Here is a 17,801-nt window from a genome sequence, read left to right as displayed (position 1 = left end):
ATTGTAAACACCCCCCCCCCCAAAAAAAAACCAACATGTGTAAAAAAATGTATACTTTTTTTTACTGGACTGTGCAGGATACAAGAACGTGGTGTGCTGCGTTTTTGTATCCTTTTTTTTGTAACGTATACGTCAAACAGAGGCATAAAACGTGATGTAAACCCACCCTTATTGTCAGCCAACGGTGGTTACTATAAATTGAATTACTAAGAGAGCATTCACATTACCTGTAAAACAATTAGTTCATTTTAGAGCCTACGGATCCATAGGGATCCATAAAACCAACGAAAGTCATACGCCAGATCAGGTTGTGTCAGCATACATTTTTATCCCATATGGAAAAGTACAGTACATTAGACCACTTCATGCAAAGTATAATAATGTATGTTTTTTATGTTTTTTACAGTTGGATCCTATGATTCAAATATACTGTACCACTGCATGTTTAATGAGTAGTATACATCAGAGTCTTCTATCAGAGGTCTACAACCGGAAAACACACAGACGGTTCAAATGAAATGTGAACATAGCCTCTATAATAGAAATAGGGCTCTTTCACACCATGTTCTTTTGTTTCAGTTAGGCTACTTTCACACTAGCGTTTTAGTTTTCCGGTATTAAGATCCATCATAGGGGTCCAATACCAGAAAACAAAAAGCTTCAGTTTTGTCCCCATTCATTGTCAATGGGGACAAAACTGAACTGAACAGAACGGAGTGCTCCAAAATGCATTCCGTTCTGTTTAGGTGCGTTCCCAGACCGGAGAGCAAACCGCAACATGTTGTAGTTTGCTTTCCGTCCTGGGATGCGGAGCAAGAAGGATCCAGCATGACCCCCAATGCAAGTCAATGGGGACAGATCCGTTCTCTCTGACACAATCTGCTACAATAGAAAACGGATCCGTCCTCTATTGACTTTCAATGGAGTTTATGACGGATCAGTCTTGGCAATTTAAAGATAATACAAACGGATCCGTTCATAACGGATGCAGATGGTTGTATTATCAGTAACAGAAGCGTTTTTGCTAAACCCTGCCGGATCCAGTAAAAATGCTAGTGTGAAAGTAGCCTTAAAGGGGTTGTGCAGGGCAAGTATATTGATGACAATCTACGACTTATCAAAAATGTTATGAAAATTCAAGTGATCATACAGTATGCCAGCATAGAAGACATTAAACAACGTATTTCACATTTTTATTGTAGACAAATATATATATTTTTTGTTATTTTTGGTACAGTAGGTCTCTATAAGAGGAGCCGCCTGTAAAAGTCATGCATAACAAACAGCAAACCTTGATGCTAAGTGCCAGGAAATATAACTTGTTTCTGCTGGTTTCCGTTTCTTTTATGGGATTTGGTATATTTAGTTTATTGTGCAGCAGATCAGATTTGAACATAAGTAAAATTTCAGCTCATTCGTCTGCTTAAATTTCCGCTGACTTTCACATTTTAATACTCAATAATTAACAATGCCAATGCCAGACTACTAATTTCAAGACTTACTGGGGCATGTTTATGAATGGTGTCAGCCTTTAAGATTTACCACATGTCCACCGAGTTCCTACACAGAGGCGTAAGAATCTGGTGCAAGTTTTATATATTTGTGCACACTCATTCAAATCTACAGTAAAGCTAACTATTTACTCCTGGTCTGACCGGTGTACTCGACGGTACAGGAAACATTCACTTTATAAAATATGGAGCAACAAACTAAACCAGATACCGAACTAACAGGGTTGGTCCACCTGGGACACATCGCCATGATATACCATCAATATCAGATAGGTGCAGGTCCCACCTCTGGGACCTGCTTCCGTCTACAGAACAGGCCTCCCAAACTGAACAGAGAGCAGCCGCTCAAGCTCGGCCAACCTCTATTCACTACTATGGGAGTTCCTAAAATAAGCAAGTGGCGGCACGGCTATTTCCAGCAGGCCCATAATGATAAACGGACAAGCTTTCGTTGTATGCTCTCAATTCACCACTTTAGGACTTATGAAAACTGCCGAGTCTGCTCGCTTGGATATTTTTGGATTTTCCATAACGATAAATGGTGAGCAGCCGGCACAAGAGCGGTGTGCTTTCCTTCATTTTGGGGTCCCGTTCTGGAGATAAGAGCGAGACCCTAGAGATAGGACCTGCACCTATCTGACAGTGATGGCATATTTTAACGATACGTGATCAATGTCCCAGATGGGCCAACCCTTAAAGAGGACGTGTCACCACTCCTGACATGCCTATTTTAATAGCGTCAAGCACTCCCCATGTGATAACAATTCTGGAGCATCTATTCTTATGGCTCTATGGTGTGCTGTTCCTTTATTATTTCTACTAGAAGTTATGGATGAATTGCTAGCAGTCTGCAGTAAGGGTACAGAGGGGTGGTAACAAGTTGGGGGTGTGTCCCTGCACAGACTTACTCTATCCAATCAGTGCTGCCTTTTTCAGACTGTGCAGGTACACCCCCCCAACTTGTTACCACCCCTTACTGCAGACTGCTAGCACATCATTCATAACTTCTTGTAGAAATATTACAGGACTGGAACGACATAGAGCCATAAGAATAGATGCTTCAGAACTGTTATTACATGGGGAATGCACGTAGCTATTAAACAGGAGTGGTGACAGGTCCTCTTTAAGATATATGTGCATATATGCTTGCTCTAGTCTATATGCTTTGTACACATACCTCTGGAATTCCCATAAAACCAAATTCTTGGGGCAGAATGGACTTGTTTGAAAGTTGAATGGAAGCCTGAACTGCTTCATAGATGGTACAGTGACCAAAATTCACTTCTTTTGGACTGATTTCCAAATCTGATGTGGTCACCACCGCATGAACAGTGAAGGAAACAGGTCGAGTCTGAAAAGAAAAAACAGTTTTGTAACTAATGTGTGCAGTGATGTTGTTTCAGCCATAATCCAGTGTCTGCAGGATCTGGTAACAAATAGTCATAGGCCGCTTTCACGCAAGTGTATTGAAATCCGTCCGTATTCTGGCTCTGTAATATGCATGGATTCCGGATGATATACCATCAGTATATTCCTTACTGAATTTTTTATACGCTCCATAGACTATAATGTGTGTATTTGGAAGCAAATACACACAAAACTCGGACATGTGAATTTGAAATACTGACCGAAATTATACGCCTATGGGAATAGCCCTATTCGTTAACATTAGCAGCCGATTCCGGTACATAAAATCCAGGCCATACACGGACTGCGAATACGCTTGTGTGAAAGCGGCCATATACATTATCAGATGTAAACCACAAGGAATCTTTTTTTAAGGCAGTTTTTCACTTGGTGTAAAATCCTAGATTATCGAGTACTTAAGTAGGTTCTGGATTTTGAGGAATTATGTTGAATAAATGTTAAAGAATTTAGTCAGCTACAATGAATTTAATCATTTTGATCATTTCTGCTATCCAGAACACCAGTGTTTGTTAAAGGGGTTACCCTATATCTAAAATATCCCCCCCCCCCAATGCCCGGGCCCCTTGTATGGATTATACATACCTGCTCCCCGGCACCCGCATCGCTCCTGATCCCAGCACGGCCGCCAATGCATCTCCCCGTCGCCCGGATCAAAACCTCCGGAGGGGAGCAGCCACGATACCCAGCCTAAAGGGGCTCGTCCCCATTGCGGCCTGCTATTGGCTGCTTCCCCCGGCGCCGAATGTTTTGATCCGAGCAACGGGAAGATGCAGCGGCGGCCTTGCTTTAATCCGGAGCGACGCGGGTGCTGGGGAGCAGGTAAATATAATCCATACAAGGGGCCCGGGAATAGGGGGGATATTTTACATATAGCATAACCCCTTCAATAAAGTAAGTACATACAGCCAAATGCACCACAACAGCACTGTGTGGCAGCAGCCTTAGGCCCCGTTTTTGCAGTTTCTACTGCGGTTTTTCATTTTGAATGCCGTGGACCCTCTCGCAGTTTAGCCCCATTGAGTGGAGCTAAACCACGAATGGACGCCTGTTGCGGCTTCCAAAGGCATCCTTCCGAACACTGAGCCAAGAAAGGACATGTCGTCACTAGGTGTGATCGCAGCTTTAAACCACCATCCACATGAACAGCAACGCAGCCTCCCGCTGAAAACAATGGGAAGATGAGAAAAATCGGCATGTTTGGTACCCAGACCTTTACAGAAGTTCGGGATCAGTGTTGTGTAGATTTTATTATTTTCCCTTATAAGGGAAAATAATAAAGATCGGGTCCCCATCCCGATCGTCACCTAGCAACCATGCGTGAAAATCGCACCGCATCCACACTTGCTTGCGATTTTCACGCAGTCCCATTCACTTCTAAGGTGCCTGCGTTGCGTGAAAAACACACAATATAGAACATGCTGCGATTTTCACGCAACGTACAAGTGATACGTGAAAATCCCCGCTCATGTGCACAGCCCCATTGAAGTGAATGGTTCCGGATTCAGTGCGGGTGCAGTGCGTTCACCTCACGCATTGCACCCGCACTGCCCGTGTGAAAGGGGCCTAAATGTTTAGTATGATGGACGCACTTCTTGGAACGCACAGAAAGATTTGCCTGCAGCCATTATTCGGCAGACGTTTAGGCCCCTTTCACACGAGCGAGTTTTCCGCGCGAGTGCGTTGCGTGATGTGAACGCATAGCACCCGCACTGAATCCTGACCCAATTTCAACGAGTCTGTGTACATGAGCGTTTTCTTTTCATGCATCAGTTCTGCGTTGCGTGAAAAATGCAGCATGTTCTTTATTCTGCGTTTTTCATGCAGCCCTGGCCCTATAGAAGAGAATGGGGCTGCGTGAGAAACGCATTGCATCCGCAAGCAAGTGCGGGTGCGATGCGTTTTTCACTGATGGTTGCTAAGAGATGTTGTTTGTAAATCTTCAGTTTTTTATCACACGCGTGAAAAACGCATCAAAACGCATTGCACCCGCGCGGAAAAAACTGAACAACTGAACGCAATAACAGGCAAAACTGACTGAACTTGCTTGCAAAATGGTGCGAGTTTCACTGAACGCATCCGGAGCCAATCCGTCACGCTCGTGTGAAAGAGGCCTTACTCAATATATCTTTTTTTTATGTTAATGAATATTAAGCTTCCCTGCGGCTCTTTTCTACAAGAAACAAGAGTTTTTTGTCTTTGGTGGTCTCTTATACTAAATAGATAAATACATGTTATTTCTTGAGATTTGCGATAAATCTTTAAGTTCATCTTATGCACTTAATTATTCTGATATGAACTTCCCACAAGAGTCCTTGGCTCCCAGTGTGGTCTTTATGCCATTACTCAAGACGCTTGTTATTCTCCATTACCAAATATCCAATACATAAAGTACCCGCATTTTAACATTACAAATGCAATACTTAACAGCCATCAGAGTATATCCGGCTACTTTTCGTGTGCTTAGTAAGATAATGAGGTCGCTAAGTACTTTCAAAGGGTTATCTGGATGATAATCACATTTTTAATCAACTCAGCAGGAACTGAAGCATAAACTGTCAACGCAATGCTCAAACTTTCAGAATAATTTAGAAAGTTGAAGAAATTGTTAATGTCCATATACTGAGCTACAATCACTCATGTATATATATATATATTATAATGTACACTGTGAAGGTGATGAATGCACACGTTGTAAATGCTATGGGGGTGATGTACTGTAAATGCATTTTGGGGCTCTGAAAGGTGATTTTATAAAAAAAATTTTACAATATTGTGAAATGCACTTTTAAATGTATTTGTTTAACAAAATTTTATTGCTGTAATAATATTTTTATATATTGTTATAAGCGCCATATTTTCAGCCCTGCCATGTACATCCTTGTACATATTTTTCTTTTTAAATTCCATACAAAAATATAAAAAATGCCCCAATGAATGCCATACTACAAAACTATTCCCCTCTAGAAGAACTGCTTCTAGTGAAGAATGTTTGTGACATATTGGTGCATTAAGCCCATACTGTGGCGCACAGAGTCCCTTTGGCTCCAAGTACAGAGGTGCAGAGGACTCCACGTGCCACTCGTACAGCGTCCTGCACGCACCCCTGCTGTGTGGATGAAGACGTATCCTATATTAGCCCATTCTAATGACTGCACATAAGTCTACTTTCACATTAGCGTTTTTTGCTGGATCCGTCATGGATCAGCAAAAAAGCTTCCGTCACAATAATACAACCGTCTGCATCCGTAATGAACGGATCCGGTTGAATTATCTTTAAAATAGCCAAGACGGAACCCGTCTCTAAAACCATTGTAATTCAATGGGAGACAGATCCATTTTCTATTGTGTCAGAGAAAACGGATCCGTCCCCTTTGACTTACATTGTGAGTCATGACGGATCCATCTTGGTCCGCTCCACATTGCGGAGAGAAAAACGGATCTCAATAGTGGAAAGGGAAAGCACAGATTTAAAAGTAGCAGTCTCTTCTCTCTTCCCTGAACAGGACCTGCCGAAAGACCTGCGATGTGCGCGATGACGTCACTTAGCGCTCCCACGTGGTTACGTCACCACGCATATCGCAGGTCCTGCTCAATGAAGAGAAGAGACGCCCGTTAGCCAGGTCCCATTGATTTCAATGGGGTCCGTCTGGCCGTGGAAACGGACAAAATATCCTATTTTTGGACGGACGCTATTCACTGGCTGTTAAAAGAATGGCCATGTGAATAGCCCCATAGACTTTAGTTGGTGCTAAAAATGTGTGCATGAGGCCTAATACTTTGTAAAACCTCTGAGTGTTAGGGCTCATGCACACGACAGTATTTTGCGTTCAGTATACTGGACGTTTTTTGAGTTCAGTATGCGGTACATATACTGAACCATTCATTTCAATGGTTCAGCAAAAAATACTGAAGTGTCTCCGTGAGCATTCCGTTTCAGTATTTCCGTATTTCCGTACCGTGAAAAGATAGAACATGTCCTATTCTTGTCCGCAAATCACGGTGCTTGGCTCCATTCAAGTCAATGGGTCCGCAAAAAAACGGAACACATACGGAAATGCATCCGTATGTCTTCCGTATCCGTTCCGTTTTTGCTGAACCATCTATTGAAAATTTTATGACCAGCCCAGTTTTTTCTATGTAATTACTGTATACTGTATATGGCATACGGAAAAACGGAACGGAAAAACGGAAAGGAAACTGAAACACAACGGAAACAAAAAACGGAACAACGGATCCGTAAAAAATGGACCGCAAAACACTGAAAAAGCCATACTGTCGTGTGCATGAGCCCTTATATTGAGCTTTACCAATTATTGGGGTTTAGTTATATCCAATACAGTGCTTTATAAGTATTGGGTCAAAAATTGTCAGCTATAAGAGCAGTAAGAGTCACTTCTTTCTATTCAGAAAGATGCTGATATCATTGCTCGTTGTTGGTATAATATATGGTGATGTACTGGGAAATGCATTCCCATCTGTCTCCAGTAGGGCTCCCTACACCCACACTGAGCCTATGTGTCTGTGGAGTACGGGAGAAAACTGGATGCCAGAAGGACACACTTTCATCTTCACTTTTATAGTCTACTTCAGGGATCAGCAACCTTTGACCCTCCAGCTGCTGTGAAACTACAACTCCCAGCATGCACAATTAACTTGTAACTCCCACAGAAGTGAAAGTAGGATTCTGGGAGTTGCGGATCCCTGGTCTACTTAATAGAAACCTAACAGACTTATAGATCTTATACAGGGCAAAGGCACAATATGAACAGAGCCTATGTGCCATCATTAAACTGACCTGATCAACTACCGATATTGTTAACGGAGCCTCCAATACTCCAGTTTCTTTATCAAAATAGGCATGGGCATCCTGCGAGAGCGAGTGCCTAGAAAACAAGAAGAGTCACTTAACATCACTGCCACAGTGGAAGATGAGATTAAATGGGTTATCCGGGAATTGGCCGTCACTGAACATCGGGCACTAGACAATGTATGGTACTGTGCTTGGTAAGCTGTGAAAAGATGGCAGCGCTGGAGCTCAGCCGCCTCTTCAAAATGCTGATCGGCGAGTGTCCCTGGAGCGGGACCCCCACCGATCTGATATTGATGATCCTGAGGATAGGCCATCAATATCAAATTCCTGGAAAGCCCCTTTAATGTACTGTCATTTTTACTACTCGGCATAGACTTCACTGTACATCTTGCTGTCAGTGCAGACATGTACAAGACATTTTCATACTGAAGAACATGATCTTTTATGCACAACCGTATCACTCAACACATATGACATAAGACGTGACACCATTATTGTCTAACGTTTCTTCCTTTAACATTGTAAACAAATGAAATGGGAAACATTTAACAAGTAAATGACGGAAAACAAGATTGTGATCATCAATGAAGAGGGATGTATCATTTTTGGACAGCATTGCAGAATTTACTACAAATGATCCAAAAATAACAAAGCATCTCTGCCGTATCCAGGGCTAGCCTTAAAGGGATTCTGTCACCAGGTTTCTCCCCCTCCAGATAAAAATATGGTTATGTTCAGGGAGCTTTCCCGATTCCTAATGTGGTCTTATAAATGTAATCTGTAGGCTCATTTTGCTAAAAAAAACGCTATTACTAACCTGTCATTCAACAAAATAAGGTGCCCAAGGGGATGTAAATGGATCCAAGCTGCCGCCCGCACCCACCGCCGTTCGTGCCCAGCTCCGCCTTTCCCGACCTCAGCGCCGCCTCATAATCCTGTGTGACGCCTCCGGCTCTCCCTCCCCCCTCCTTCTGCTCTAACATCTTGCGCGTGCGCACAGGGCTCTGCCTGATGCGCCCGTGCAGACTTCTCCGTTCGGCTTCATTGAGCGAAGTGCGCATGCGCCGGCACTTCGCTCAACCTCTCGATGACCTGCACACTGGCAGAGCCCTGTGCGCAGAAGGAGGGGGGAGGGAGGGAGAGCCGGAGGCGTCACACAGGATTATGAGGCGGCGATGAGGTCGGGAAAGGCGGAGCTGGGCACGAACGGCGGCGGGTGCGGGCAGCAGCTTGGATCCATTTACATCCCCTTGGGCACCTTATTTTGTTGAATGACAGGTTAGTAATAGTGTTTTTTTTAGCAAAATGAGCCTACAGATTACATTTATAAGACCACATTAGGAATCGGGAAAGCTCCCTGAACATAACCATATTTTTATCTGGAGGGGGTGAAACCTGGTGACAGAATCCCTTTAAAGGAACACCTAATGTAAAATTGAATGCTAAAATAAAACACACAAAAAATCGATGTCCTCTGCGTTTGTCAGTCTGCAGCACTTTCTGCATGATCTTGACACAAACAGTAGAAATCCTGCAGAAAAAGGTTGTCTCCTGTTGATCTGCTCCACCTTTAGATAGACTAGGGATCAGCAACCTCCAGCACTCCAGCTGCTGTGAAACTACAACTCCCAGAATCCTCCTTTCTCATCTAGGGGAGTTACAAGAATAGCTGAGTAAATGTGCATGCTGGGAGATGTAGTTTCACAGCAGCTGGAGTTCCAAAAGTTGCTGATCTCTGAGCTAGACCAACAGAGGTTGTGGGGTTAGCCAAGATGGGAGATCTAATGGCCTTTTGCCCCACTGCAGTCAGCACGCAACAGGGAGGCTCCTGCTCCATCCACTTCTCTTACATTTTATCACAGGACTGTGCGGAGGAGGAGGGGAGACATCGGTCATGTCCTGGGATATATAGAGGAGATTTCTTTATATAAAATAGGACCAAAGAAAGGAAGCAATCAAGGGAGGAAGTATAAGGATTTTGTTTTGTCTGCATTCTTTGTGTTTAGTGCTCCTCTAAATTCATGACACTATTGCTTTGCTTACCATATTGTTCCCAAATAATAACATTACAAAAACGTGCCCACATAATATTGCCAGACAGTTGCCTAAGAAATACCGCCCAAACAATAGCCTAAAGCGTAAAGCTGCATCATGAAAACGACCACTCCACAGGTACGGACACAGTGGGATTAGGTATGCCCGCACGCCAAGGCTACCAGGGACAGAAGGACCCCTTTCAGTAATGTGAAATGATATATCTTCTGCAAACACACAGCAGGACAGCCTGAGATAATGGACTGCTTACCGTGCCCACAAAATGGATTGTACCTGAAAAAAGCTGCCAATCACTGTATGTGGGTCAGGAGAATAAGGTCGTGTATGAAGGCACCATACAGCAGCCCAGCGAGTGCATATGGCACCATAGTACATAGCTGAAGGGAGATTTATCAAAACTGGGGAATCAAAGGAGGAAGTCCTAGGATGGATTACTGGAGAAAGTCATGGGTCTTTTATCTCTTTCACCGTCTATATCAGAAGGAGCAGCACAGATACATTTTTATGACCTATTGGGAGACATTTATCAAAATGGGTGTAAAGAAAAGCTAGCTTAGTTGCCCAGAACAACCAATCAGATTCACCATTTCATTCTCCAAAGGAGCTCTGAAAAATGAAAGGTGGAATCTGATTGGTTGCTATGGGCAACTGAGACAGTTTTCCTTTACACCAGTTTTGGTAATTCTGCCCCGCCATAGAGGCTTTGTACACATAGCACTATACTGGAGATCATTTCAGATTCCTGGACTACTGGATATAGGACATTGGCAGAATATGGGAGTGAACTGACCTGACATCTCTTTTAGGCTTGGAGTAATAGGTTTTATTTTTACCAGTAAAATAAAAAAATCATCAATTAAAGTGCTCATAGGGCAGCCTCCTGGTGGAACAGATCCTTAGGAAATAGATTTCTTCTTACTACTCCCAATGGGCCTGTACACAGTAGGCATATAATGTGCCAGCTATAGCAGCCTATCTTCTCTGGGCTCCATCAGTATGCAATCAAGGAGTGGGAAACAAGTGAAGGATGAACTGAACGAAATGAATGGTGATGAACACCAACAAGTGATTCTTCTAAGGATCATGGGTTTCTAGTGCACCCTTGAGATTGATGCTATATGGAAACAGTAAGGTCCCTTTCACACGAGCAAGGTTTTCCACGTGGGTGCAATGCGTGACGTGAACGCATAGCACCTCCACTGAATCCTGACCCATTCATTTCAATGGGTCTGTGTACATGAGCGTTTTTTGTCACGCATCAGTTCTGTGTTGCTTGAAAAACGCAGCATGTTCTATATTCTGCGTTTTTCACGCAGCCCTGGCCCCATAGAATCGAATGGGGCTTCAGTGAAAAACGCATTGCATCCGCAAGCAAGTGTGGATGCGATGCATTTTTCACTGATGGTTGCTAGGAGATGTTGTTAGTAAACTTTCCGTTTTTTTATCACACGCGTGAAAAACGCATCAAAATGCATTGCACCCGCACGGAAAAAACTGAACAACTGAACGCAATCGCGGACAAAACTGACTGAACTTGCTTGCAAAATGGTTCGAGTTTCCCTGAACGCACCATGAATGCATCCGGAGCCAATCCGTCACGCTCATGTGAAAGAGGCCTAAGGCCCCTTTCCCACGAGCGAGTTTTCCATGCGGGTGCAATGCGTGAGGTGAACGCATTGCACCCGCACTGAATCCCGACCCATTCATTTCAATGGGGCTGTTCACATGAGCGGTGGTTTTCATGCATCACTTGTGCGCTGAGTGAAAATCGCAGCATGTTCTATATTCTGCGTTTTTCACGCAACGCAGGCCCCATAGAAATGAATGGGGATGCATGAAAATCGCATAGCATCCGCAAACAAGTGCGGATGCAATGCGATTTTACAGCATGGTTGCTAAGGAGATGATGTTAGTAAATTGATAAAAATCTATTTACTGTATTATTTTCCCTTATAACATGGTGAGCGCAATTACGCCATCAAAGGTCCTTTTGCAGGTCCTGAAAGAAGAAGAAAGAAGACGATGCCGGCTGAATGAACAAGTGGATGAGGTGAGTTAATTTATTTTTATTTTTTTTTCATTTTTTAACCCCTCAAGGCACATTTTAGTAAGCATTCTGCATTAAGAATGCTATTATTTTCCTTTATAACCATATTATAAGGGAAAATAATAAAATGAATAGAACACCTAACTCAGACCCAAACTTCAGTGAAGAAGTCCGGGTTCGGGTCTGGGTACCACAGTCAGTTTTTTCTCACGTGCGTGCAAAACGCATTGTACTCGCGCAGAAAAAAAAAACTGAACAACGGAACGCGATTGCAGTCAAAACTGACTGCAATTGCATGCATCAGGAGCAAATCCGGGACGCCCGTGTGAAAGAAGCCTAAGGGTTCAACCTGGGCGGTGCTATTGGGTAATATGACCCAATGGGTCCGACTGCATTTAAATGACTTTATTAAGTACAAAAGTAACCGAGGTGTTCCGAGATGGAACTGGTCCCTACATCAAGTTATGGTTGTGTTTGCACCTAATAAAATCACTGGAACCTAAAGTTGAACCAGCTGGAGTGGTTACAACCAGCAGCCCTGTCTGGGTTAATCATTTACTGTTTTCATGGTCAGTGTCATCAATGTCCAAGTCATACTGGAAACCTTTGTTCCTAAGAATGGTTCACTTAGTCTTTTATTTAACCATTTATTTCAGCCGACTGTGACCACGCATGGACAGTCCAAACCATAACTATCCCAGTCTTGGGAGGGGGTTCTATTAGCAAGACCTCCGCAGATTAGTATGTTATGAGCTTGATAAACTCCTATAAATGCTTATTTCCATGAAGGTTCTTCTTGGTTTCCCTTGTCCTCTATTATTCACTTCTAGCGGAAGGGTCACTGGCTTTGTTGTTACTGTGTTATCATGTGTAAAGTGATGTTAATTTGTTTACTGTGCCTGCTGCTGGCTTATTCCGTACTGCATTGCGGATCATCCTGGTAGCAAGTGCAAATAATAAATAGCCCTGATTTTTGGGGTTTTAAACGTACAGGTTTAGTTCTGCACAATGTTTTACTTGCATCAATGGTTTCTAAAGAATAATGTTTTTGGCTTCAATTATTGTGACACCTGCTAGTACTGATGTACAAAACCAACCTGCATCCAAAGTTAATTAAACTCACATACGCCAGAAGAACATCTACAAGCTGTTCTCTTTCTTGGGGGCTGTACAGTTATCTCTCCGTCCATATGTCACCTTGACACTGACATTCAGTAATTATGACCCCGAGCCTCTCTAATAATAGGACCTCAGCAAGACTCAGGGGCAATAACAGAGCCTACCCTGACATCATCTGAGACATGAGACTATCTATTATCATGTTCAGTTTAATCAGCGTTACTGAGCCCCCAATATCCTGACGATAGCTACTTATAAACGTACATAAGAATTTATTACAGTGTAGTAATAGAGAGAAGTACAACTGCAGAATACAACTGTCTTATGGCTATCAGGGGTGGACTGGCCAAAGACACTACAGGGAAATTTTACAGTGGGCCAATCTTCACAGGGCCACCCAAGCTTCACAGGGCCACTCTCTGCCGCTGGCCGGGTACATAATGAGCACTCAGCGGTAATTAACTGTGAGAATCAGGTGCTCATGTATTCAGCCAGCTAACAGACATGTCCTCCTAAATTCAGCTGCTGCAGCCCACATCTCACCTCCTAATCCCTCTGCTATCTTAATCATAGACAACTGGAGGAGGACAGAAAATGGCAGCTTTTGATGACCACCGCAGAAGGACAGCTCCCAGGGCAAAATATTGTGCTGCACTGTGGTATTTGATTCTGCAGGGATGATATTCTGCACTACGGTATTGTAGAACCCACCTACTCGTGTTGCCCTGCCTTCTATTATTTATAGACCCACCTACAACATAGGGCCACTTTAACGTTTTTTTCCAGGGCCAAGTTCCCAGTTCAGTCCTGATGGGTATGTCAGCACATAGTGGAAATGCTGTGGATTTTGCATCTGGATTTGTGGGGGGACAATCCACAGTGTATTATAGTAGCAGCAAAGTGGATGAGATGTTTGCAAACCACATCCACCTGCTGCAGAAAAATATCCAAGAGTAAACTGATGTGGTCCAGATTTTACATCTGCAGCATGTCAATTCTTTCCATGGATTTTCAGTGCAGATTTCTTCCTTTGTAATGCATTGGGTGAAATCTGCTGCAAATCCGCAACAAAATCCGCATGTAAAACAATCTCATCACTCAAAACAAAAGCTAAAATGACATAGCATTTCAATGGTTTTGGCAATAATGTCACAAAATATTGCACAATATTGCCTATTGTATTTGTGGTTCTAGTTAACTACATGATCACAAAACCTCTTGAAATTGTCACATAACTTTCAAAAAAATCCCTAATATGTCATAGCAACATATCAAAGGTTTTAATGAGTGGGGGGGCTGAGTGATCACCAAGCACTTAAACCTCACCGATCTGTAATGACAGCAGGTGTGGAAACACTGAACCAACCAGTTTGACTTTGGGCTAAACCTGAGGGCATTATTCTGGCAGTCTCCTGATATTCACTGTTTAACCTCTATACAGGGATCTGGACTTTGCTGCAGGCGAGCCACAAGGCTGCCATCTCTTGGAGTAGTCCCAGTGTGATTGACAGCTGACCCATGGGGGTCATATACACCAAAGTAGGGCACCGAGGAGTCAGGCAAAGACATAGTCAGTAGCAGAGGCAAGGTCAGGGCAGGCAGAGTTTGTGCGAATACAAGAAACAGCTCCAAGGTCAAGGCAGGCAGCACAGGGTCAATGAAATGTCAGAGTCATGAATCCGGCAGAGGTTGGTACACAGGCAGTCAACAGAACAGCAAACTTTAGCAGGGAACTTAGCAAGCTAAAGAACCTTATTGTTCAGGCATCTTCCCACTGGGAAGGTGTCTAAAATATCCACAGGCTGGTGAAGTTTATGATGCATGTGCTGGCCCTTTACAACCTCTTCGTTTTTTAAAGGGATTATCTCATTGTTAACGCTGTAGTTGTGGACCAACAGTGCCAAGACACTGGTGTGCATGGCTGCTGACCCATGGGGATCAGAGACACCAGGGAGAAGCACCAAGGGGGCAGGTAATACTCATAAGTAGGAAACCAGCAGATGTCAGGGCAGGCAGAATTCAGGCCAGAGTTCTGGGCAGGCAGCACAGGGTCAGAATGGTGAACAGGCAGAGGTTGGTTCACAGGTAGACAAATGTATTTTAGTTCTTATGCAAGGTCTAGCAGAAGATAACAGAACCTGTTGATCACACAAGGGATGGACACACAGCAGAGACTATATAGCACAGCAATCAGCACCACACAGCCACAGCCTGCACACAGAGCAAATGAGGATTAACCTTTGCAGTACTGCAAACACACACACACACTCTTGTATGAACTGGAAGTTTGCAGAGACTTCTTCTAGAGGGCTGGGGCATGAATATTCTCCAAAGGCACCCAGGATCTCTTCACTGCACTGGACCATAACCCTCAGAGCTGACTAGAGAGGAAGAAGGAGCTGAGCACCTGGAATACTAGTTGCAGATAACTGGTTCATCAATTATCTTCATACTGTAGGTGCAGAGGTCTGAAGTAGGGAAGACAGTCTCACATCCGATCAGAAAATAATTACAGGCAGAAGAGTCAGCAACTGGTACTTGTGCATCAACGGATTTTCAGATAACACCACTCTTGTTGTTTTGGACACACTTAGACTGTAGATGTTGGGGTACAGGTGAATTCCAGACAGGGTGGCAGGAATTCAGGCACAGTTCTGTGTAAATGGAGCCAAGACAGTCCCAGCAGGAGTGAAGGTAGACACAAGCAAAACATACAGGGAAACCTGCAAATGAAGTGTATCCACTTGAAGTTTCAAGGGCTCAATGACATACTGGAATGCTGGAATAGTAAACCGTGTGCATAACATACCACCATAGGACAGAGATACTGAAAAGGTCCCTCTCCTATGGTCTCTAGGCTCGGGAGTCCCGCCTTGTAAGAACAAGTGTCAACATAGCACCGCGATACAGACACAGGTCTTTGGACAACTTGAGTCTATCCACTTGCATCTGTTTAGGAGTAGGTGAAGAAGAATAAGGGGAATTAATCAAAGATCTCTGGAAAGAAGGCACCAGTTGAGAAGGTCTTCCCTCACAAATAGCTTCCTTGGCATGCTACTATAATCATAGATCAATACCGATAGCATGAGAGATTGAACCCACCAGTTCACCCTTAAAAGAAGCTGACAGGCCCTCCCAGAACACTGTCATAAGAGCCTCATTCTTCCAGGCCAACTTAGAGAACAAAGTGTGAAATTGTATGTTGTAGTGGCCTACTGTAGGGTTGCTCTGGCTAAATTGGAGAAGGGTGGAGGCAGCAGAAGAGGTACGGCTGGGTTCTCCAAAGACTCTGTGGAAGGTGGGTAGGAATTATTGCAAGTTAGTGATCATAGCATCGTCTCTCTCCCACAATGGATCAGCCCAGATGAGGGACCCGCCAGACAGGAGTGAAATCATGAAGGCCACCGTGGCCCGTTCAGAAGTAAACAGATGTAGCTAAAGCTCAAAATGGATTATACACCGATTAATGAAACCACAACACAGCAGAGGATTACGATTATAACGTGGGGGAAGAGACAGGCATAAACTGGAACCCCCTGTAGGCAGGACTTGAGACGGAGGTGAAGCAGTGGGTGAGGCAATGGTCAAAGTGTACAGACGAGCAGCGATACCAGGTATGAAGTCCAGCAGTTGCTCACTGCAGTCTTGCAGTTGGCAAACTTCAGGCAAAGTGATCTGGAAACCAAACACTGGGACACTGGTGTACAACAGACAGCATTATTATACTGTGGAGACACAAAGTATACCTTCTCAAATCAAACCTATAGTTGTATAAAATTAGTTTTGGTTTGAGTTAAAATTAAATTCGGACCCGAATCAAACATGCTTCAATTGGACTAAAATTTGTATATAACACTGTCTGGTTTCCCAGGACTCATATTTTTTCTGAAAAGGCTAAGAGAATACTGTATATTATATATACATATATCATATATAAACAGAAAGAAAAAGAAGAGACTCATATTCTTCTCTGAGTTGGATGGAAATAAATGTGCAGGTACTCTTTCTTATTATGGAAAGCGTCTAGTATGTGTGAGGATTATTGTAGGCCATGCAACACTGCTTTTGGTTTATGGGAAAAATATATGCAGATTAGCATATCTTACTTCTGCTGGAAAAGTAATTTGACTACCTTTCCTAGAAAAAAAAAAGAAAATGGAACCTTTCTCATGACACCAGATATTAGAAATGCTAATTTGCATATATTATCAAAGAAATCAAGAGAAGTGTTGCCTACTCTACAACATACATCACGTATAGGCAGTCTCAATAATTATTATTATTATTTATTATTAAAGCGCCATTCATTCCATAGAATATGAGAAGAGGTATGCATATATAATACAGACAATTGCACTAATCATAAACAAGACGAGTTACAAACTGGTACAGAAGGAGAGAGGGCCCTGCCCATGAGGGCTTACAATCTACATAGTATGGGAGAAGGACACAGTAGGTGCGGGTGATGTTGGTCATGGCGGTATAGAGGCAGCAGGGTCACTGGTTGTAGGCTTGTCTGAAGAGGTGGGTTTTTTTTAGGTTTCTTTTGAAGGATTCCACTGTAGGTGAGAGTCTGATATGTTGGGGTAGCGAGTTCCAGAGTATGGGGGATGCACCTGAGAAATCTTGGAGTCGATTGTGGGAAGAGGCGATAAGAGGAGAGGAGAGAAGGACGTCTTGTGAGGATCGGAGAGTGCGTGTGGGGGTGTATCGGGAAAGTAGCTCAGAGATGTAGGGAGGGGACAGGTTATGGACGGCCTTGTATGTATTTGTTAGTACTTTGAAGTGAATTCGCTGGGCAATGGGGAGCCAGTGAAGGGATTGGCAGAGG

The 17,801-nt window shown here is 43.5% G+C and overlaps 1 protein-coding gene across 1 annotated transcript in view; it reads right to left on the bottom strand.

Annotated features, from left to right (window-relative positions):
* CFAP74 (cilia and flagella associated protein 74) overlaps positions 1-17,801 on the bottom strand; it is a 219,403-nt gene that overhangs the window by 78,082 nt on the left and 123,520 nt on the right. Inside the window, exons 23-24 of the mRNA XM_040427569.1 lie at positions 7,735-7,822; positions 2,689-2,862 (exon numbers count right to left, since the gene is read on the bottom strand). Of these exons, the coding sequence (XP_040283503.1) occupies positions 2,689-2,862; positions 7,735-7,822 (262 nt within the window). The remainder of the gene's footprint in view (positions 1-2,688; positions 2,863-7,734; positions 7,823-17,801) is intronic.

This window comes from Bufo bufo, chromosome 1 (genome assembly GCF_905171765.1).
Source record: "Bufo bufo chromosome 1, aBufBuf1.1, whole genome shotgun sequence".
Classification (NCBI taxonomy): Eukaryota; Metazoa; Chordata; class Amphibia; order Anura; family Bufonidae; genus Bufo; species Bufo bufo.
This window is presented reverse-complemented; position numbering and strand designations above follow the sequence as displayed.